General features: G+C 39.5%; 1 protein-coding gene across 2 annotated transcripts in view; it reads left to right on the top strand.

The window, feature by feature from the left end:
* RNPEP (arginyl aminopeptidase) overlaps positions 1-14638 on the top strand; it is a 32051-nt gene extending 17413 nt beyond the window's left edge. For both annotated transcript variants that reach the window (XM_060231122.1, XM_060231123.1), the window contains exons 9-11: positions 11786-12010; positions 12265-12407; positions 14065-14638. In XM_060231122.1, the coding sequence (XP_060087105.1) occupies positions 11786-12010; positions 12265-12407; positions 14065-14229 (533 nt within the window). In that variant the 3' untranslated portion in view covers positions 14230-14638. The remainder of the gene's footprint in view (positions 1-11785; positions 12011-12264; positions 12408-14064) is intronic.
* Positions 14639-24929: the final 10291 nt, after the last annotated feature.

Raw genomic sequence — 24929 nt, 5'->3', positions numbered from 1 at the left:
ACTGTGTACAATTCTGGTCACTGCACCGCAAAAAGGATATTTTAGCATTGGAAAAAGTCCAGAAGAGGGCAACTAGAATGATTAAAGGTTTGGAACACTTTCCCTATGAAGAAAGGTTGGAACGCTTGGGGGTCTTTAGCTTGGAGAAACGTCAACTGCGGGGTGACATGATAGAGGTTTACAAGATTATGCATGGGATGGAGAAAGTAGAGAAATAAGTACTTTTCTCCCTTTCTCACAATAGAAGAACTCATGGGCATTCAATGAAATTGCTGAGCAGTCGGGTTAAAATGGATAAAAGGAAGTACTTCTTCACCCAAAGGGTGATTAACATGTGGAATTCACTGCCACAGGAGGTGGTGGCGGCTACAAGCGTAGCCAGCTTCAAGAGGGGATTAGATAAAAATATGGAGCAGAGGTCCATCAGTGATTATTAGCCACAGTGTGTATATATATGTGTGTGTGTATATAATTTTTTTGGCCACTGTGTGACACAGAGTGTTGGACTGTATGGGCCATTGGCCTGATCCAACATGGCTTCTCTTACGTTCTTATGTTAACCTCTTCCTGTGATGTCACTTCCAGGGCACTCCCCCAAATCTGCCTCTTCTTCTGAAGTAACTTCGTTTTCAAAAAAATCTCTCTGAAACTCATGCTGAGACAAAATGGTGGTGGAAAGTGGGCAATCTGCAACTTTTTCATACATTCCCCAGGTCCTCTCTTTCCACCCCCACATCTGCATGCACCTATCTGTTTCTGTGTTCTTCTCCAGCTTGCAAGCACTCCTAATGCCCATGTTCAGTTGCCTGCACTACCTACAGACCCCTTCCTCAACAGCACTGGCCAGTGTATGCAGTTGGGAGTGCTGTTGCCATTGCCATCAGGAATGCCAGCGCTGTGTACCACCCACACTGGGCCCTGGCAGCTGCTCTACCTCAAAATATACTGACACATTTAGTAGGCCCTTCCTTCAGCTGCTACTACTGGAACCCTGCCTCAAGCTACAACCAAACTTGCTTGGTTTCAAGAAAATCTTTTGACAGCTATTTTTCATACTTTTCCTTGGCTGAAACACTGGGAAATTGCTGTGAAAGGTAGCAGAGAATTGTACTGCAATTAATGAATTAATTTCAAGTCATATGAAGTTCATACAAGCTTTTCTGCAGTTATCCCAAAAAGGATATTTAGGAGAGGCTTGCAGTTTTTTACTGGCTGTGTTTCCCATGCCTTTAAAAGCAACCTGTTGTGCCGATATTTAGCCAGTGAACTTCTTTCATCCTTTTTGATATCTACAGGAGGAGTTTAATTTTGGTGTCAGACAGCTGTTAAAAGCAGGACCACTAAAATGGTGCTAGGTTCATTGTACCATCACTTCCAGTGCTGTTGAGATATACAGCAGTAATCTCCAATAATCTCTTTCTGCCCCTCACTCTCACTCACTCACACAGAAATCTCATAGAAAGGCCAGCTGGCTACAACTGGGGATGCCAACTTTTCATTGGCAGAGCTCCTATGTCTGCAACAACAGTATGATGAACAGAAAAGTTTCATGCAGTAAAAATGGAAGGAAAGAAAGCAAGAGAAAGGGAAAGAATGAAATGGAAGAAAAGGAAAAGAAAGACGTGGAAAGAAAGAACATAAGAACATAAGAAAAGCCATGTTAGGGAAGCTTCCAGTTTCAGCGACGCGTAGCTGGAAGCGGCTCAGACCGACGCGTCCAGAGCCTCTTTCAAATCAGTCCGTAGAGGGGTTGCCCCCAAAGGACAACTCGACTCTGGGGCCCAGGAAGGGTCCCAAAAGACAAGGAGCTTGAGCAATAGAACGGGGGTGTCAATGGAGGTGACTGCTCCCCGATCCCGCTTGCCTCTAGCCTCATTGTTCCAATCGCCATTTTTAAATGGCAAGAGGGTCAGCCACTGGCTTCTTTCTCTTTTCTTCAGCACTCTACATTTTGGACCTTAAAATCTTCTAATATCAAGATAAGTGACATCGATCTTCCTACTACTTTAAGTGTTCTTTTCCTATACTGTTTTTTGAATGGTAACATCTCTGACAAGCAGGAAAAAGGAGAATCAGGACTGAAGCAGATTTCAAGTGGGGCAAAAGACTGAGAAGGGGGGGGAGGACTCTCCCTCATTCTTTTTCAAGGCTTGCAAAAGTTTCTGCCTAACCTGATAACATTGAAAATACCTGCATGAGGAGACCACATCAACTTTTAGTTTTATAAGAGACTTGATCGTTGAATTTAACTGATCTGCTTTAAACCCTCTTTGGGGGAGAAAAATGTGTTGGATTTTGGGAAAGATGCTTGCTTGCAAGTGTATATGGATGTGAAAGACAGTTGGTTTAAAAATACTTTGAAGCTTATATTGAAGTGCTCTGAATGAATTTATAAGAGTTTTAATTAACTTCTAAAGGCTGGTGGGTACTTGATATTGATTTATAAGACATAGCAGGAGCTCTGGCTGTAAGAATACCTCTACAAATTTCCAAAGTGGATTTTTATCTATTCTTGCCGGATGGTATGGATATAACCTTTTAAACTTGTGTTTATTTTTTCTTTGCTTTTTTATCTGTGGCTGGAATATTTTTTGACATGGTTTAAATATTTTTGGTTTGGGATTTCTTTTTTTATGCACCTTTCATTTTTCATTCCTTTTTGTATCACCAAATAGGAGAACTTTTTCTTATTTTTTCTTATTTTTTGCCTTTATTTTGGGGAGTGCCTGATTTCCCTTTCCTTTGTTTGGATTATTGGGGTATTTTTAATGTTGGATCTCACTCTTGGATTACAAATAGGGTATTCAGCCCTGGATTACAAATTTACATCTTGAAGTTTCTGAAATTTGAAATTATTTGAAAGACATTGTGGTGATTTGGATTTCAACTGAATCAGCATTGCTAGAGTACTTGTAATAGTGAATTGTTGTTGTAGTGAACTGAATTGTTTTGCCTATTGACTATTTAGTGTGGTTGGCTAAAAAGTTCTGTTTATTATTATTCTTAGCATTGTTTTGGCTACTACAAATTGTTGATAGAAACTAGAAGGTTGTTTTCTTTTTAAAACTACGTCTTAATAAGGGCATTGCTTGGTGGAGATTAGCTTATCTGTTATTAACAGGAACATAGAATTTCAAAACAAACGTTGAAGAGGCATTATTGAACTTGTGGCTGTGAGTGCGCTTACTCTAATAAGAATGGAAAATAAAGCTGGGATTGGTTTCAAAGAAACAGTAAAAAAAAAAAAGATAACAGAGAAGGAAAGTCACCATTTCCTTCGCCTAACGCTCCACCCGGGCCAGGGAAATTTACGACCATGCAGGGAGATATGAAAGAAATGCAAAACACCTTAATGACTGCTATAACACAGCTGACTAGTAAAGTAGACAATACTGGTGAACAAATGGCAAAGATTAAACAAGAGCTTTTGGAGAATAGCAGACAGACAGCTGAAACCAACAAAGCTTTAAAAGTATTAGATGGTCAGGTGACAGAATATCCCAAAGGTGGAACATCTGGGAAAAGAGCAGAATATACATGATTCTAGACTTTTGCAGCTAGAAGTAGACAAAGCCGCCTATATGTTGAGGTTTCAAAATATACCAGAAAAGAAAAATGAAGATTTACAGAAAAATTTAAGTGAAACCTAGGCTGAAATTTTACAGATGACTCCTCAGAGAATGGAAGAAGAGTTTGATCAAGTTAGACGGGTGCCATCAAGTTATACAAGATGAAACAAATTACCTAGTGAAGTTCATTTGAAGCTCACAAGAAAGAGGACTAAAGATGACATTTTGAAGCACGTAAGAGACAATGCAAAACACCTTAATGATGATAGCTGGAAATATGGTGAAAATTCTAAGAGAGGTACCTTGGCCAGTGAGACAAAAGAGGAGAGAATATCAAGCATTAACAGACTTTTTGAGAGGAAGAGAAATATCCTACATGTGGCTAATGCCGGAAGGCCTTCTTTTTACCTACCAGGAGAACAGATACAGGATTAACTCCATTTTTAAAGCTCAGAATTTTCTAGATAGAGTGAAGGGAAAAGAAGGCAAGGAAAAGAAAGATGAGGAGTAGGAGGAAGAAAGTTCTGGTGAAGAAAATCCAAATGAACCACGGAGATATCATACAAGACAGCATTCCAAAAAAGATAATGATAAGCAAAACCCATAATGGCTTCAATAATTTCTATTAATGTGAATGGACTCAACTCTCCTGCCAAAAGGAGGAAGACTTTTAGATATTTGACAAAAATGGAAATGGACATAATTTGCTTACAAGAAACTCATATTTTAACTAAAGATCAACATTTTTTGAAAAATAAAAAACTTGGTAATTACAGCAACAGACATAAATAAGAAGAAAAGGGGAGTGGTAATATATACTAAAGATAAATTTAACCCACAATTGCAGTATGCTTCTGAAGATGGAAGAATTCTATTAGTGGAAATTACAGTGGATAATAAAAAAAATTTACTTGCAAATATCTATGCCCCAAATGATCATCAAGAGAAATTTTTTCAAGATTTGCATCTTAAATTATCAAATGTGGAATATGTAGAATATTGTCTAAAAGGAGATTTCAATGCAGTTTCTGACACAAATGGACAAAAAAAATTCCAACAAGTTTTTGGAAATTAGCAGAATAAATGAATTTGGTTGATGTATGGAGAACAAGATATCCCAGCTCCAAAGATTTTACTTACTATTCCTCTAGCCACCAAACTTGGTCAAGAATCGATATGTGTTGGCTTTCTGCAAGAATGATTAAAGACTTAGTTGACACAGAAATTCAAACAAGAGTTATTTCAGACCACAGACCTATAATGATATAAAGCTCAAAGGTCCACGGATGAGAAGATCATGGAGGCTAAATATTTCAATTTTGAAAGATATTTCTCAAAGAATCTAAGGTGGAAATGGAATCTTTTTTTAAATAGAACATAACACAAGAGGTAAAGATGCAAGTAGTTTGGGACACTGCTAAAGCTTATTATAGGGGCCTTGCAATTAGATATAGTATCAAGAAAAAGAAAACTGAAAATTTTCAGAACTTAGTATCACAAGCTGGAAAAGCTGAAAAGAATCTTAAAAAACAGCCAACAAAACATGAATTTCAAAAAAGGTGAAAGAAATGCAACACAAATTGAATTTAATTCTTATGGAGGAGATGGAGATTAAATTGAGGTATGCTAGACAAATTTTTTTTGAACATGCCAATAATCCTGGAAGGTGGTTGGTTTATAGGATGAGAAAAGAAAAGGCTAAAAGAATAATTACGACACTGAAAGATGAGAACAACAAAGAGAAAACTCAAAAACAAGAAATATGTCAAATTGTGGAACAGTTCTATAAAAAATTATATGAAGATAAGCAAGTTCATAAAATAGATTTAGAAGAATATATCAACCAAAATAATCTCAAAAAATTTACAGAAGAACAACAAAAAGCTTTAAATGAGCTAGTAACAATAAGGGAACTTGGAGATGCAATGGCATCTCAAAAGAATCGTAAAACTCTGGGTCCAGATAGATTACCTGCAGAATTCTACAAAGCTTATGAAGAGTCTTTACTCTTACCATTTAAACATCTTATTGAAAAGAATCAAGAGGAAGGCCAAATACCAGCTTCATGGCAAGAAGCTACAATATCTTTGATCCAAAAGAAAATAATGATTTGAAAGATATTAAAAACTATTGTTCATTTTCCCTCTTAAATGTGGATTATAAAATTTTTGCTGCAATATTGGCACAACGTTTGAAGAAAGTTCTACAGTCTATAATACATTATGATCAAGCAGGATTTCCTCCCAGAAGGTATTTGAAAGATAATGTCAGAACAGTTTGTAATATCTTGGAATATTATGAGACTCATCCAGAGAAACAACTGGCTTTAATTTGTTTAGATGCTGAGAAGGCCTTCGATAATGTTCGTTGGCACTTTATGCTACAGCAACCGAAAGGCATGGAATGTGGTGAAAACTTCTTGAGAGCAGTAGAATATATTCTTGCAAGGGTGACAGTGAACGGCGAACTAACAGATGTAATTAACATTCAAAAAGGTACAAGACAAAGCTGTCCATTGTCATCTCTACTTTTTATCTTATCTCTAGGTATTGAATAATCAAATAAGGGAAGATACAAGTATAAAGGGAGCTGTGATAAAAGATGAACAATATAAACTCAGAGCCTTCGCAGATGATTTAATCTTTATACTAGAACAATCGATAGACTCAATAGACTGTCTTATATTTATAATGACTTTAGAGGTTTTGCTAATGCAAATTCAAGAAGATAAAGAGATAGAGGGACTGAAAGTGAAAGGTTTTTCTTATAAATACAGAGTGTTTGCAGATGATATAATGTTTATAAATGAAAATCCCACTCATGTAACACCATTGTTGCTTCGTAAGATACAAGAATTTGGAGAACTGGCAGGCTTTTATATAAAGAGAGAAAAAACAAAATTTTTGTGCAAAAATATATCAAAAAGCAAACAGGAAAAACTAAAGAAGTTAACAGAGTGTCAAGTTACTTCCAAAGTAAAATATTTAGGTGTGGAAGTAACAATGAAAAATCTGGACTTGTACAAAAATAATTATGAGAAGCTTTGGCGTAAGATCGATGGAGATTTGATAAAATGGAATAAGTTGAATTTGTCTATGCTGGGAAGAATTTCTGCAATCAAGATGAATGTCTTACCGAGAATTATGTTCCTGTTTCAAACAATTTCAATAGAGAAATATAAGAAACAATTTGATAAATGGCAAAGGAAACTTTCAGAATTTGTATGGGCTGGGAAAAACCCAAGAATTAAAATGAAAATCTTGACTGATGCGAAAGAAAGGGGAGGATTTTAACTCCCTAATTTAAAGTTGTATCATGATGCAGTATGCCTGGTGTGGATTAAGGAATGGATGACATTATTAAACAGAAAATTACTAGCATTAGAAAGTCATGGAAATGTTTTTGGTTGGCAGGCTTACATGTATTATGGGAAAAATAAGATGGACGGGTTTTTTCACATCATTATATAAGAAGCAATTTGCTAAATAATTGGTCAAAATATAAGAGAGATGGGGATGAGAGGAAACCACTTTGGATTGTGCCAACAGAAGTAGTAAAATTGTATTCAGATCCTAAAGAAGAGAAGTGGTTATTATATAAACAGCTTTTAAAAATACATGGAGGAAAGGTGGAATTAAAATCGGCTGAAGAATTACAACATAAATACAATTGGTTTCAATTGCAACAAATTAAGAGTTTGCTTGAACAGGACATCAAGAATGATGGAATAAGACAAGAACAAACAGAATTGGAGAGAATGCTGTTTGGTGAAAATGAAAAATTGATTTCAAGAACTTATAAACTATTATTGAAATGGTCTACGGAAGATGAAGTAGTTAAGTCTCAAATACAGATGGAGTCATGGGAATACATATGGAAGAATATGAAAATATCTACATGTTACAATATTAAAGAAAAATGTTTCAAAATGCTATATAGGTGGTATATGACACCTAAGAAATTGGCAAAAATGAGCAATCAGGTGTCGGATAGATGTTGGAAATGCAAAAAAACAAGAAGGATCTTTCTACCATATGTGGTGGACTTGTGAAAAGGCGAAACAATTTTGGCAAATGATTCAGCAAGAGATTTTGAAAATTTGGGGATATAATATCAAGAAGGCACCAGACATTTTTCTGTTGGGATTACAAATGGAAATATTTCCAACACAAGATAGAACAATAATTTGGTATATGCTTTCAGCTGCTTGGACATTATATGTGCAGATGTGGAAGCAAGACAAAATACCAAAAAAGTGGGAATGGACTTTAAAAGTTATGCATTGGAGTGAAATGGACAAGCTTACAAGAATGTTAAAAGAATATGACCTAGAGAAGTTCAAAAATGAGTGGGGAAAATTTCAAAAATATGTTGAAAAACAATTGAATGTTAAAGGATATTTGGCGATTTTTGATAATGGTTAAAGTTTAAAGGAACGTTTAATGGACTATAGTTAAAAAGTGAGACTATTGGAATATATTTTTCCAGGGGTTTTTTTATAATGATTTAAGGACTACTATGAAGATGGATTATAAATATAATCTATGTTTTTTTCTTTCTTTTTCTCTTTTTTGCTTCATGATGTTTTCTTTTTTATGAAGATTCTTTAATAGATTATTAAAGATTATTTAATTGATTACCTTTTTTTAGCAATTTAATTAAAATACACTGCCGGGGGTCACCAAAAGGGGTGTGTGTGGAGAAAATGTAATGTATATGTATTAATCTTTAATAACAAATGATAAGTGTTATTACAATATACTACAGTATAATAAAATGTTTTACACAATAGACTGTCTTATAAATAAGATTAAACAATTTGGTTACTGGGCAGGATTAAAGATTAATTACCATAAAGCAAAATTTCTGACAAAGAATATGACGATGGAACAAATTCAAGCCTTCCAGCAAAAATCAGGGGTTTTGTATGAAAAGAGAATCAAATATCTAGGTGTTGTTATTTCAAATAAGTGTAGCAACTTAAAAACAGATAATTATGACAAACTACTTAAAGAAATTAAAAAAGATTTGGAAAAATGGCACGACTTGAACCTGTCTTAATGGGAAGAATAGCCTTAATAAAGATGAATATCCTTCCAAGGTTACTATTCCTGTTTCAAACTATTCCAACATTTTTAAATAGTGGATTTTTTCAAGAACTGGACAAGATGGTCGCTAAATATGTTTGGCAAGGCAAAAATCCTAGAAATAAATTAAAGACACTGCAAGATTCTAAATTAAGAGCAGGTATGGGCCTTTCAGACTGGCAATTGTATTATAAAGCTTCTGCTCTTCTATGGGTAAGAGACTGGATACTGCTGAATGACAAGAGACAATTGTTGTTAGAAGGACATAATCTTGCTATGGGGTGGCATGCATATTTATGGTATCAAAGACTTGAAGGCCGTTCCTATTTTAAGAATCACTGGTTTCAAAAATCCTTGTACCATACATGGTCATGGCTAAAGACCAGAATTTATCAAAAAATTCCAAGATGATTTCTCCAGTAGAAGCATTTACTCATCCAAATCTCCTAAAATCAAATCAGAATTATAGGTATGATGACCTGTTGGGAAAAGATAATCAATTGAAAACTAGAGAAGAGCTGGAAAATATGGATGTTAAAATGAACTGGTGGTTGAGAATGCAAGTTGAATCCAGATATGCCAAAGACACGGCGATAGGTTTCAATACAGAACAATATTTATTTGACAAAATTCTTTTGGGTCCACAGGAAAAGCTAATCTCCAAATTATATGCATATCTACTTCAAATGAAGACACAAGATGAAGTTGTAAAAGATTGTATGGTCCAATGGGCAAAAAATTTTGGTCATAATATTACATTAGAAGAATGGGAGAGACTATGGAAGCTTAACGTTAAATTAACTAGGTCAGCAACTTAAAAAAAAAATTGTATAAGATATTTTATAGATGGAACTTGACCCCGCAGAAATTGTGTAAGATTTATACTAATATGTCTAACAAATGTTGGAAATGCACTAAACAGGTTGGTTCTTTTTACCATATGTGGTGGACATGTGAGATGGTGAAGGGCTACTGGAAAATGGTGCATGAAATATTACAGAAGATTATGAAGACAGATCCATTTCAAACCAGAACTCTTTTTATTGAAGATATTTCCTGAGGACTATTCCAAAGAAATGAGACATTTGTTGGCACATTTTAACACAGCAGCTAGGATTCTCTTGGCGCAGAGATGGAAATCTCAGGAAATTCCCACGAAAATGGACTTGGTGGGAAAAATTCTGGAAACAGCCGAGCTGGACTTTCTATCCCAGCTGTTGGCTGGGAAATCTAAAGAAGCAGCAAGAAAATACTGGATGAAATTTTATGCCTGGTTAGACATTCAAGACTCTTAAGATTCTCTGGTGTGAACTTATTTCTCTCCCCCCCCCTGTATTTTATATTATAAAATTGCCTTTACTGGAATTGTAAAAACTAATAGATAACTTTAACAAGAGATTTATGCTGTAAAATTTTAAAATGTGGATGATGTTTAATTTAGTCATAATAATATGGGACAATTTATGTAAAGAAAGTATTGTAGAATTAAGCTTGTACTTTTTGAAAGTATTTTTATGCAGAACAAGGTCAAACTGTATTGTGCTTTCTACTCCCCCTATCCCCTACTCTTACTCATTCTGAAACCAATAAAACTTGAAAACTGAGAAGCCATGTTGAATCAGGCCAGTGGGCCATCCAGTCCAAAATTCACACAGTGCCCAAAAAGCGCCAGAATGTCCACCAGTGGGGTCAGGGCACTAGAAGCCTTTCCACTGTTGCTTCCCTCCGCCCAGCACCAAGAATACAGACAGAACATCACTTGCAGGGAAAGAAAGAGAGATGAGGTGGGGGGGGGGGGACAAAGAAAGAAAAAAAAGCCTTACCATCAGATGACGCCAGCCAGCAACAATTCTGCCCAGGGGTCATTTGGTTAAAAAAAAAAGCTACTGGAATGCCCACTCCCTGCCCCTCTGGGCTGAAAAAAAACCATCCCCTCCTTCTTTGCTGCCCAGGCATCCCGGGGAAATCTCCCCAAAAGAACATACTGCAGGGCACATGAAAGCTCATACCTTGAAAAACACTTCATGGGTCTAAAGTGCCAGTGGACTCCGGCTTTTCTTTCAAACACTTGGATGGGGGGAGAAGGAAGGAGAGGCAGCGCAGCTCCTCTCCGCACAACACAGAGATGTTGGGGGATGGAAGGAAGCCAAACAGAGCTCAGGCTTTGCAGCCTGTGTCAGTTTTCCAGCCTAGCTTTTCTCTGCACAACATAGAGATGGGAAAGGAAGGAAGCAGAGTAGAGCTCATGTTTTGCTGGGGCGGGGCTAGCTTTGGCTTTTCTTGTGACCCAGTATTGAGGCTTCCATGACCTAGTACCAGGTCGTGACCCTGCAAATGGGAAACTTTCTAAACACTGTCTTAAAGGATTGGCTACAACAGGGGTATGTGGCCTAATATGCAAAGGAGTTCCTGCTACAAAAAAAGCCCTGGATTTCCTCCCTTCATGTAACTTTTGAAGACCTTGAATCTGGGTTCACCAGCTGCTAGATTTAAGGGAGCAGGCCCATCCTTCTCTCTCATGCAAGTCTGTGCTCTCCTGGTGTTGTGTAAGGCTGTTTCCTGTCCTAGCTGAGCCTTAGAGTGCTTTCATTCCCACTACATCAGCTTCTCCCAGGTGAGGAGATGCCCATTGTGTCAAAGAAAGTTTCTTCACAGGAGAGTCTTCTTGATTGTTTTTTCATCCTAGCAAAGAGAAGAGAAAAGCATGCTTTCCATATCCCAGCAGCAGCAAGATGATCTTCATTCTTGTGCAAAGTTAATTTTATTGAAAAAAGTTGGGCAGATGTTATATAGTAGATTAGAGCAGAAGGTCTTTGGTTCAGATCTTGGCTCTGTAAGCCATGCTTGTTGGAGATGATAGTGCTAGTCTGTTGGTAACACAGTTTACTGAGATGTTTGCAAAGCACTTTGAAAATCTGAAATATGTTCTGTTGATCATGTGCTTTTATTAATAATTCCAGAGGACTATGTGGGTTAGTCTGCCACAGCAGAAATAAACTGGAATCTTGTGGCATCTTAAAGTGCAGTGTTTTAATTCTAGACTAAGCTTTTGTGTCCACGTCATCTGATGCATTCTGTTAATTCCAGGGAACTTCTTTCTCTCCTCCCTATTCCCTGTTCTTGTGGCAGGCTTTGAGTTTGACCGGTGGCTGAACACACCTGGTTGGCCCCCATACCTTCCTGATCTTTCACCAGGTGAAAAGCTGATGAAGCCGGCTGAGAAACTGGCAGAACTATGGGCATCTCCTGATCTCAACATGGAGGCAATTAATGCTGTGGATATCGCTGCTTGGAAAACATTCCAGCTGGTCTATTTCCTGGATAAGGTGTTGGCGAAATCCCCTTTGCCAGATGGTAAAGCAGTCTGTGTTACTGAATGAATGATTGCAGGGCACTGTAGACTCTGCCTAGCAAGCTGCATTGTGAATTGATGTCTCTAGGAACTGTGTGGGGATTGTGTAGCTTGTGTCACATGTCTCCTAGGAGTGTGGGTGTGTGTGCATGGGCATGAGAACCTTTCTAGGAATAAAAGGTCTGAATCATGCCTTTCTTATGGCTGTGATCATGTGTTCCAATAAAATAGCTGATATTCTCTGTTTCATATTTAGGGAACATTGAGAAGATGAGCAGCCTGTACCCCAAGATCTCCAGCGCACAGAATGCAGAGCTGCGTCTTCGGTGGTGCCAGATTCTCCTCAAGAATAATCGTGATGCTGAGTTTGACAAAGTGAAAGACTTCCTTCACAGCCAGGTTTGTGGTTAATTTTCCCACATGGTGGGTTCCCAGGCATATTAAGCCAATGCAGTGTAGAGTTTAAAATGTTGGAGTTGCACTGAGGACGCATATCCCCATTTTGCCATGATGCTTATCCAATGACCTGAGGCTGAAAGATGAATTTTCACACCTGCTAAATAGCAGTTTTGGTCTACCATTTGCAAGTGGATTTTGCCATTTCAGATAGTAAAATGCAGTTGCAAAGTGAATTGAAAGTGTGTTATTTAGTGCATGTGAAAGCACCCACAGTGAGGGGCCCAGTCTACTTTGTGGGGTTGCTAGGGTGAAATGAAGAAGAGGACAAACATGCACACTGTCCTGAATTCCTTAGAGGAGGGAGAGGAGTAACATGTGAGAAGTGGAAAATGTAATAAATAGATTTGTTTAGCAACATAATATTCTTCCACAGTTCAGTGAACACTGACTCCTGTTTTAGTTTTTGGAACCGAAATCTCCTCTTTATGCAAATTAAGATGGCCAATATAAACAGCAGACAATAATTACTCCATGTAAACAATGTGCTGGTTGGTGCAAGCAGGATGAAGGGCTCACTTTTGACCCCTGTAAAGGCTCTGCTAGGGACCATGGGACCCACGTGAACAAAAAAAGCCTTGGAGGCAAAGGCTACAGCAAGAAGAGGAATAGGATAACCTAGTCTCTTGTCCTCTTGCACCAGTGGGAAACTCCTTCAAACAGACCACTAACCTAGCATGGTTGAAAACAGCCTAAATAGGAAAATTTCAGAGGACTGTTGAAGAAGATATTGAATTTATATCCCACACTCCTCTCAGAGCGGCTCACAGTCTCCTTTATCTTCTTCCCCCACAGCAGATACCCTGTGAGGTGGGTGGGGCTGAGAGGACTCTCACAGCAGCTGCCCTTTCAAGGACAACCTCTGCCAGAGCTATGGTTTACTCAAGGCCATTCCAGCAGCTGCAAGTAGAGGAGTGGGGAATCAAACCCGGTTCTCCCAGATAAGAATCTGCACACTTAACCACTACACCAAACTAGCTTTCTTGAGAGGCGATGTTGGTGGTAACTAGAAACTCCAAGCGAACAGAGATCTTAACTAAAGTTGGCAGTGGACAATTTCCCCACATTAAGTAATGGTGCCCACGGAATCGGCTGTTGGAGGCTGTTGGGACTGGTGTTCGTTTTGATGTTAACACTGTGACTGCAGACAGGAAATATGCAGTGACTGATCTTGTATTCCTCAGTTTTAATTTCTAGAGGCTTTTGATTTCAGCACTAGCCTGTTTGTACTTTCATAGGGAACATGTATTTGGTGGCAACTTTTGTGTGAAACTGTCAGGAAACATTTTATGATTCTAGTTTCAGTCCAGAAGATGCAGCAATAAACAGTTCATTCTTTACTACCCTGCAGCTCTGTCCACTTCCTAAGAAGAAGTACATTGGAACAAATGTCAAACTGTACTTCGTTGTGCTGAAAAATGGATTTCTGCGACATGAATAGTTAGCAGCTTTTGGAAGAGAGAGAAATGTGTAGTTTTCTGGGATACCTAGCAGTGGAATTTGGAAGAAATTTTTGTAGCTTCTCTGTGCAGGTGTATAGTCTACTGTGCATTTTAGCGTCAAAGAAGCCTTCTAATTTGTTGCCTGTGCTTTGTTTCAGGGAAAGCAGAAATATACCCTTCCCATCTACCGAGCCATGGTGAGTGGTTCAGAGACTGCCCAAGCTCTGGCTGTAGAAACATTCTCAGCCACAGCACCACAACTTCATGTTCATGTCCAGAACTATGTCAAAAAGATCTTGGGCTTGAAAACTGAAAAAAACTAACAAGAAGAATCACAAAGCCAAAGTCTGTTCTTTGAGTGTCAGCAAATATTTGTATGGAGTGGGAAGCAGAGGGTGGAGGGCTTGTTAACAAACCCTATTTCCAGGGTTCACCTGAGGGGAGGAGGGGATGTGCCACTCTTTAGAGTCAAAGGTCTTCTAAAAGACTTCCAATTAAATGCTGGATTATTGTTTTTTTTACTTTTTCTGGCACTTTCTTGAAATTTCTTTATGGACAACTTGCTGGTTATTTTTTTTTAATTTTTAAAAAGATCTTACAAATAATTGCAAATTTTGTATGTATAATTATGTATACACACAGTTTGCTATATTAAAATAAATTCCAACATTTGTAGAACTGTGGAAGCAAATACTTAGTTCAATAAATAATGAAGTTTCCAGTTTACATTAATTTTGTTCCAGTGTTGTTGTCTTTAATTCTTGCTTTTGTCTTTAATTCTTGCTGCTGTAACTTATTTTTGAAATCTACATTCCTACTTTGGGAAAGTGTCCTTTGTTTCCAACATTTAAAACCAAGAATTTGTAACCATAATACAGGATAATCTAGCATTGATTCATTTAAATGTAGTGTTGGAGGAGAATTTTACAGATACCATGGACTGTCAAAAAGATAAATCAGTGGATTCTAGATCAAATCAAACCTGAACTCTCCCTAGGAGCTAAAATGACTAAACTGAGGCTGTCATACTTTGATCACATTATGAGAAGACAAGAGAATCACTGGAAAAGAGAATTATACTAGGAAAAGTTGAAGGCAGCAGGAAAAGAGAAAGACCCAACCAATACTCTAAGCTGTGAGCAAAAATTCTACTTTGTGAGAACTGGCATTAAAGTTGTGAGCTACTGCATAAATTAGTTGGCTCGGAGATCATTTTTCCTGAGCTAAGACAAAAATGTGTGAGTCAGAGGCTAAAAAACTGTGAGTTAGCTCACACTGGCTCAGCTTACAGGGAACACTGGACCAACATGAGATGGATTGACTCAACCAAGGAAGCCATGGACCCCAGTTTGCAAGACCTGAGCAAAGCTGTTAATGATAGGACCTTTTGAAAGACATTAACTCATAGGGTTCCCATAAATTGGAAATGACTTGGCAGCACTTAACACACATAGTATTTTGCAAAGTGCAGCCCCGGAGACCTTTGGAGTTAGCAAGGCCCTTCTTTTGCTTATTTTGATCATGAGAAAACTAAAACGTCTGTTTTTCAGGAATGGGGGCAGGGACATGTAGTCAGTTTCCCCTTTTTGAACAGTGGAAGTTCAGGTTTGTGCGTGAGGTTGATCATTTTTGCTATTTCTAGGAACAGCTCTCAGAGGTCCCCCCCCCCCCCAAATAAGGTTTTTAACTGATAGGGAAGATTTCCCTGTTTCTTCTAAGCAAGAGGTAAAATTGATTAGGGCTTGGGTCAGGATTGTACAGAATCGTCTATCCTCTGAGATCTGAACTTGTAGGCTACATACTGAGAAAATATTTATAATTTGCCATGCCCTTTGAAAGCGGGTGTACAGGGGGTGCTGATGAGGTGGGGAGGCTTGCAGGCCTTGGAGTTCAAATAGGGATCCCAGCTTGCTGAAATCTGAGAACTGCCAAGATAGTTTTATAAAGCACTTGAAATTACTGCATGCTATAAAGAAACTTTCAAAATGAATCTTTCCTCCAGTTCATACTCTAAAATCTGCAGCCACAATGAGAAGTGTTAGAGTTGAAAAACAGAGGGAAGCAAATTTTAAAAATGGTATAGAAATTATTTTTAAAAACCAGAACACATTAAAATGCAGTGTGGAATGACTTTTAAATGAACGAGAAGAGGAAAGCAGAACCTTCCACACACAGGGAGAACCCAGTACCATCCTATGAAGAGATGCACCTATTGATGTCACTGGGCTTTCAAGCGTAAACTCCATTTAGGATTATGTAGTTAGTGAAGAAGAAAATATATTGGGAAAAGAGATGGCATAGCTCAAGGTTTAGACAGAGAAGAACGTAAAGGTGTCCTCAAAGAAGGGGCATGATTATGAGGGGCTTTAAAAGTAAGATGTTTATGGATACAGAAAGATGGCAGAGAGAAAAATTGTTTTGATGCCTGATTAGGTCCTCAAAACAGGAAAACAAGATCAACAGAAAGTTAGAAATTAAGGAGCCCAATAAGAAGAGCACTAGTATTATCTAGAATTCGCAGTGGAGGATGGTAAGCAGTGGGGTGCCGCAGGGCTCGGTACTGGGTCCCATGCTCTTTAACTTGTTCATAAATGATTTAGAGTTGGGAGTGAGCAGTGAAGTGGCCAAATTTGCGGATGACACTAAATTGTTCAGGGTGGTGAGAACCAGAGAGGATTGTGAGGAACTCCAAAGGGATCTGTTGAGGCTGGGTGAGTGGGCGTCAACGTGGCAGATGCGGTTCAATGTGGCCAAGTGCAAAGTAATGCACATTGGGGCCAAGAATCCCAGCTACAAATACAAGTTGATGGGGTGTGAACTGGCAGAGACTGACCAAGAGAGAGATCTTGGGGTCGTGGTAGATAATTCACTGAAAATGTCAAGGCAGTGTGCGTTTGCAATAAAAAAGGCCAACGCCATGCTGGGAATTATTAGGAAGGGAATTGAAAACAAATCAGCCAGTATCATAATGCCCCTGTATAAATCGATGGTGCGGTCTCATTTGGAGTACTGTGTGCAGTTCTGGTCGCCGCACCTCAAAAAGGATATTATAGCATTGGAGAAAGTTCAGAAAAGGGCAACTAGAATGATTAAAGGGCTGGAACACCTTCCTTATGAAGAAAGGTTGAAACGCTTAGGGCTCTTTAGCTTGGAGAAACGTCGACTGAGGGGTGACATGATAGAAGTTTACAAGATAATGCATGGGATGGAGAAAGTAGAGAAAGAAGTACTTTTCTCCCTTTCTCACAATACGAGAACTCGTGGGCATTCGATGAAATTGCTGAGCAGACAGGTTAAAACGGATAAAAGGAAGTACTTCTTCACCCAAAGGGTGATTAACATGTGGAATTCACTGCCACAGGAGGTGGTGGCGGCCACAAGCATGGCCACCTTCAAGAGGGGGTTAGATAAAAATATGGAGCAGAGGTCCATCAGTGGCTATTAGCCACAGTGTGTATGTGTGTGTGTATATATATATATATATATATTTGGCCACTGTGTGACACAGAATGTTGGACTGGATGGGCCATTGGCCTGATCTAACATGGCTTCTCTTATGTTCTTATGTTCTTAAGAACACAAACTTGAATTAAAACCTTAGCTACATCAAAGGGAGGGTGGAAATTAAGAGGAAGGAAAAAGAAGTTACCTCAACCACTAATAAATTACTGGATATTGTAGCAAAAATTGGTTCCAAATTCACATTGATTCAAATTGTATTAATTGCTCTATAAGTTTTGAACTGCTACTGTATAGGAACTGGGTAAGCTCAAAATAAGAGATAAACTGTACCCATTTCTCGCTTTCCAGCAAAAGTTTTCACAAATCAATTTATGACTGAAGAAACAGAATTCGTGGTTAAGCTTTCTAATGCAATCACCAAGAAAAGATTCTCAAAAAGAGGTTTCAGTGTGCAATTGCTGGGTTAGAATTCATAAAGAAGTTTGAATGCATTTAATTGGTGAATTTACATGGTGAAGAAATTCCATGTCTTGGTTTTTACTATTAAAAGTGTTAACTGGATGAGCAAAATTTAGGAAACTACACTATCACCAGTTACTGCTATTTTCAGTGGCCTTTGTATTTTTCTTGGTACATCTCAATGGTACATAAACTCAACCTCTGAATATTGCTTGCATTTCATGACCTTTGATTCTACTCTTCACAACTTTCCCCCTTCAAAACCTCATATATAGGGCCAGCTGACAGCAGAGCTTCACCTAAGACTGCTTCTGCTCCAGTGATATTCTTTGTTTTTCTTAATGGAGGGCACCATCAGCTAGTGGAAGGGAAGAAACAAAATCAGATTAGTAGTAACAATAGGGAACATTAAAAACATTTTCACTATTTTGCATGCTAACTCACCAACCTCTACCTATATGTAGCACTGTTCATTGTATTCCATATTTTTGTCTGACAAAGTGTGCCTGTACACAAAAGCTTGCCCTGAATAAAAACATTGTTGGTCTTAAAGGTGCCATTAGACTCTTAACTTTGTTATATTGCTTCAGGCCAACAAGACTACCCACCTGGATCTATCTGAAAAGTGTTCAGGCATAGTCTACATTCTTTCATTTTAAACTGCTGCTCTGTATGTAGGTCTGGACCAGTTCACTTTGGCCAAGGGCTATGATTGGATATAGTGATGAGAATTCAAGTTGGTCCTCGCCATAGATCCACAGATTGACTTCCTGCCTGTCTGTATAGAGCAGCAGGTGGCAGTAGGCAGCTATAGGCAATAGGCAGCTATAGGCAACAGGAGAGGGGAGTGGCTCTCTTCTTCTCAGAGGCTGAGGTTCAAGGTTGTTCTGCACAAGTTGTTTTCCTGGTAAAGGTCAAAACAAACATGCATGTGGCTATGGCAACTCTGTCCTCCTCAGACTCTACGGGGGTGCAGATTTGGCCACTATCTGCTTGTGATTTTATTCCATGCTTACAATGTTCATGTTTTAGAAGGATCCGCTTAAGTAACTCTTTTTTTACTCTGGAGCTGCTTTTCCAACATTTTCCAGTCTTTTCTAGGCTTCAGTTTATCCCTTTAGCCATTCTGAACACAACAATGGCAGCCAGCTGTCCTCCCTGCAAACTTTGGTGACCTAGTAAATCACCATTCTTGGTAGGGAATGTAATGGGAGGGGTCCAGCAGGTATCTGTACTTAAGAACACCCCTATGGTTGAAGGAGAAGAATGAGAGAGTCCCAAGATTATTGCTATGAAGTGCGGCTCCTTCTCACCTCTTTTTTCTAATTAAGTTACCAAAATAATTGCAAGTGGGTGTGTTGTACCTGGTTTCTCTAATAGAGCTGGTGTATATTCTGTGGGGGTTTTTTTAAACCTACTAAGATAAATCTGAATGTGGTGTCAAAAGCTAACGCATGACCTATTTAAATCATGAAAGTCAAATAATTTACTCTGCTGGAGCAGAAGGAGAGAGCAAGGCAGGGCAGAGAGGCCTCGATTTCTAGAAATTTTGCTGCCTAGTGGGAAAATGCTCACACAAGCAAGTTCCTGAAAATTCAAAAGGCATTGGCCACAGACTTTGAAGTCTAATTCTAAAGGTCACAATAGTTATTTTTTAAAATAACAAACAGAGGACTTGTATTCACCCATGCAGTTAAGAAAACTTAAGTGCCCTTATGTTTCTTAAGAGGGGACAATTCTGCTAGGGTTGCCAGTCCCCAAGTGCAGGGCAGGAGATCCTTCAGTTTGGAGGCCTCCGCCTGCTTCAGGGTCATCAGAATTCAGAAAGCACGCGGGGGGAGGGGATGTCTGCTGGGCACTCCATTATTCCCTATGGAGACTGATTCCGATGGGTATAATGGAGAATTGATGTGCGAGTATCTGGGGCTCTGGGGAAGCTGTTTTTTGAAATAGGGGCACCACATTTTCAGCATAGCATCCAGTGCCTCTCCTCAAAATACCCTCCAAGTTTCAAAAAGATTGGACCAAGGGGTCAAATTCTATGAGCTCCAAAAGAAGCTGCCCCTATCCTTCATTATTTCCAATGAGGGGGAAGCATTTTAAAGGTATGCGGTCCCTTTAAATGTGATGGCCAGAACTCCCTTTGGAATTCAATTATGCTTGTCACACTCTTGCTCCTGGCTTTGCTCCAGTGTCTCCTGGCTCCACCCCCAAAGTCTCCTGGCTTCACCCCCAAAGTCCCCAGATATTTCTTGAATTGGATTTAGCAACCCTAATTTCTGCCAACTCCCCTCACCAGAGCCAGTTTGATAAGTTTGTGAACACTTAGTCGGTGCTTGTAAGTGAGAATACATTGTTGTGGCACCTGAGGAGAAAGGATGTGGTTATCAATTATTTATTAAAATATTTACACATTTTTTCCTTTGTGATCCAAGGTGCCTTACAATTCATAATTAAAGTAGTGACATAACTCAGCTAAAAACTGATTGAAATCCCAGAGACTGCCTCATGAGAGTCAGTTTGGTGTAGTGGTTAAGTGCATGGACTCTTATCTGGGAGAACCAGTTTGATTCCCCACTCCTCCACTTGCACCTGCTGGAATAGCCTTGGGTCAGCCAAAGCTCTGGCAGAGGTTGTCTGTGAAAGGCAGTTGCTGTGAGAGTCCTCTCAGCCCCACCCACCTCACAGAGTGTCTGTTGTGGGGGAAGAAGATAAAGGAGATTGTGAGCCACTCTGAGATTCGGAGTGGAGGGTGGGATATAAATCCAGTGTCGTCTTCTTCTTTTACCTCATGGAGCTCCCTGAAATTTTATTTGAGGAGATCAGCAAACCCTCAGAAACGGCATAATGGGGTCCACTATGGGAGGGGAAATCAGCAGAAACCATCACCTCTTAAGTGCCCTTTGAAAGGTGCCACTTTAGTTTGAGTCCAGTAACAGTGGCACCTTTAAGATCAACAAAGTTTAATTCTGGGTATAGGGTTGCCAATCCCCAGGTAGGGGCAGGTGATCCCTCAGTTTGGAGGACCTCCTCCTGCTTTAGGGTTATCAGAAAGCGGGAGGTGGGAAATGTCTGCTGGGCACTCCGTTATTCCCTATGGAGACCCCATAGGGTATAATGGAGAATCAGTTCATGGATATCTGGGTCTCTGATTAAGGTGGAGACACCAAATTTTCAGCATAACATCCGGTGCCTCTCCTCAAAACACTCTCCAACTTACAAAAAGATTGGACCAGGGGGTCCAATTCTGTGAGCCTCAGAAGAAGGTGCCTCTATCCTTAATTATTTCCAAATGGAGGGAAGGCATTTAAAAGGTGTGTGGTCGCTTTAAATGTGATTGCCAAAACTCCCTTTGGAGTTCAATTGTGCTTATCACATCCTTGCTCCTGGCTCCACCTCCAAAGTCCCCAGATATTCCTTGAGTTGGACCTGGCAACCCTATCTGGGTATAAGCTTTTGTGTGCACTCACACTTCTTCAGATACATTGAAACAGTTTTACTCAAGCCTTACATATAGGTAGAGGGGAATTAGTTGCCAGGAAGATGCTACTTTGCTGTTATTCATAGACCTTACCGAATGCATTATTCCAGTCTTAGCTGTACTTATGCATCTTGACTTAGCACTTCCTGGCAACTAACCCCCACTCCCACCCTCTCTCTACCTATATGTAAACCTTGAGGATATCTGCTTCAACATATCTGGAAAAGTGTGCATCTACACGTGCTAAGTCTCTCAGTTCTTGCTTATACCCAGAATTGAGCTTTGCTGACCTTGTAGGTGAGACTGGACTCAAATTTAGTTCTCACATCTGTTTGTTAATACTTGTATTTGTATGTTAATTTGCTTCCATTCACAGGATTTACCGCTTTAATCTAGCTGTACTTATCAGTCAGTTACTTATGCACCTTGACTCTAACAAGCCCTTCCTGGCAACTAACCCCTCCCCCACCCATGTTCCCTCTAAGCTGCAGTGTCTTGTAAGCAAAAATTCTACTTTGTGAGCTACTGGCATTAAAGTTGTGAGCTATTGCATAAATTAGTGTGCTCTGGGGTCATCCTTCCTATCTAAGACAAAAATGTGTGAGCTGGAGGCTAAAAATCTGTGAGTCAGCTCATACTAACAGCTTAGAGGGAACACTGCCCACCACCTATATGTAAGGTTTGGGGAAGATGTGTCCATGCACATGAAAGCTTATACCCAGAATTTAACTTTGTTGGTCTTAAAGGTGCCACTGGACTCAAACTTTGTTCTATTGCTTCAGACCAGGGGTGGCCAAACTGTGGCTCAGGAGCCACATGTGGCTCTTTCACACATATTGTGTCTCTCTTGAAACCCACATTGCCCCATCAGCCAGCTTGGAGAAGACATTTCTCTGTTTAAATCACTTCTCCAAGTTCATTGAAGAATGCATTTAAAGTTGCTTTCTTTCCATCTCTCCCTCCCTGTTTCTTCATCTGTTTTCCTTCCTTCCTCGAGGCTCTCAAACATCTGACATTTATTCTATGTGGCTCTAATGTTAAGCTTCAGACCAGGGGTGAAGTTTGCTTAACAAGTCTGCTTCAGACCAGTTCAGACCATCTGAATCTAGGTACAGACTAGTATTCTCATGGTGGTAAACACTGAATCCAGTACCCATTTTTGAGATGATATTCAGAGTCCCCCCAGCCCACTGATAATATTGCTGTGTTTACTAGACTTTGATAATCTTCTGGGCATGTAACTTTAAAAAACCCCCAACATCATGGTTGTGTTAATCCAACGCCTAACGCTTTATCTGCCTGATTATTATATTGATTGCTCTGTGGAACAGATCTCAGAAAAATAAACCCTGAGGATGAGGATCGAGGAGTGAAGCTGTCTGTGTAGGATCTGCTGTAGTAATTTCAAAAGGAAATGTATTGCGAAAGGGAAATTATTGCAAAAACTTATCAAAGGTAGCAATCATGCTGACTTGAAGTCAATTTTTAACTCACATGACAAAGCAATTTAGCAACAACCCTGAGAATATTTCATCCTGTAGAGTCTGTTACTAACCACTGTGTGTATGACCATCTGCTGTGTTTTATCTCAGCTACATTTAAAGACATACAGTTTTTTGCTATTTTGTTTTTATTCTGCTGGTTGCTTTCAAAACATTTTTTTTTTTTTGGGGGGGGGGGGTTGTTTTGTTTTCTACCAAATTCTGTGTTGTAATCCTGCAACATTTTGATGCCATGTTATCAGCTTCCTTGTTGAAGAGAAAATATGTGTCGACAAGGTGAGCATGAGGATCCCACCAAAGAGTTGTTTTCTTATTTCATGGTTACCAACCCCATGTGGCACATATACAGCTTTGAGAACCGGTAATGTCAGGATGGGTTTTGGCCTTGTTATTTTATTTATTTATTAGTATGACTTCTATCCTGCCCTTCCTGCCAAAGTGGGCTCAGGGCAGGTTACAACATAAAATTCTAACAAGAGTTATCATCTAATGTGATAAAGGAATTATTTCTAAAAATCTAAAATTACAACCATTTTAAACTATTAAAGAACATTTATAGACATGGCAAAAATAGTTTCCTTGGATCTAGTCAGCAGTTTAAACAACTAGGTCTGCTCAGTAGTAATTCAAACCAACTGTTTGAGCAGATTTTGAGCAGGAGGGGCCAATCCCAAACTCCATAGAGGTAGAAGCAAGAATCTGAGAAGTTCAAATTGAATGTGGCAAATGATAAATCCTAGTCATTATTTTAGGCTCTGATTGGATATGTTATTAGAAGACCACAAGTGCTAGATTATGCAATTAATCATGCAAAGAGATGGCTGATACTTGAGCAGGGTTGGAAGTGAAGTAAGAATCTGTATCCAGGAATCACTAGGACCTCAAAAGGGACCTGATCCATCTAGTTCACATCTTCTTTCCCACAGTGAGTTGCCTACTGGAAGCCCACAAGCAGGGCAGTGGCAATCCCATTGCCTGCCCTCATTCCAGCAAATGCAGGCTTTGGGTACTGCCTCTGTACATAGAGGTTCTCTTAAGCAGGGGTAGAATTCTAACAGGAGCTCCTTTGCATATTAGGTCACACACCCTGATGTAGCCAATCCTCCAAGAGTTTACAAAAAAGAGCCTTGTAAGCTCTTGGAGGATTGGCTACATCAGGGGTCGCCAACAGTAGCTCTCCAAATGTTTTTTGCCTACAACTCCCATCAGCCCCAGCCAGCATGGTCAATGGCTGGGGCTGATGGGAGTTGTAGGCAAAAACTTCTGGAGAGCTACTGTTGGTCACCCTTGGGCTACATCAAGGGTGTGTGGCCTAATATGCAGAGGAGCTCCGGCTAGAATTCCACCCCTCCTCTTAAGTAACTATGACTAACAGGCATTGACAGAACTACCTTCCTTGAATTTCTCTAATCTTTAGTACGATGGCATCTTCACGTATATATGTGATGACCAGTCTCTTGTTCTACTTTTGATCTGTGTACACCCTTCTGCCCAGGGTGAAATCTGGCATGGGTGACCCAAATCTGTCTTGATAGAACAGAACTGAAGTCTGAGCTGGTAGTTCAGGTTTTACCTGCGGGCATGGTTTGCTTTGACTAATATCTCACTGACGTAATTCAATGCAAGGCTTTAGGAGTCACTGAGCCATGGGGATCCATGGAACCACCCTGTAGAATATACAGTTGTTGCTAGGCTCAATGCAATCCTAAGCATAGTTACATCTTTCTAGATCCATGTAAAAGGGTGCAATTCTGTTAGGACTGCACAGACTGTAGCAAAACAATCTTGCAGGATGTTTTGGGCCAAGAGTGTTGTTTCTCTGTCCCAAAGGCATGATATGCGATGATCTAGAATCGGTAGTGGAACAGCAGTTGTTATTAGACAACAGCATTTTTCACTTCCACTCTTTCCTTCTTCAAGCCAGGTCTTACGCTCATCTGAGACTGCAGCAATGGCAAGCCTGTGAGCACTGGAAGCAATGAGAGGAACCCCCCTCAAAAAAAGACACATACTATATTGTGGCAAGAAGCACCCTTCAAGAGACCTGTTATTGTCAACACCCTAGGGGTGCCCTCTGCTCATCAAAGTCCAACAAGCAACTGCCATGCTACACACAATG

Source organism: Heteronotia binoei, chromosome 2 (assembly GCF_032191835.1).
Source record: "Heteronotia binoei isolate CCM8104 ecotype False Entrance Well chromosome 2, APGP_CSIRO_Hbin_v1, whole genome shotgun sequence".
Lineage (NCBI taxonomy): Eukaryota > Metazoa > Chordata > Lepidosauria > Squamata > Gekkonidae > Heteronotia > Heteronotia binoei.
Note: the sequence above shows the minus strand (reverse complement) of the source record. Positions and strands in the feature narration are given on the sequence as shown.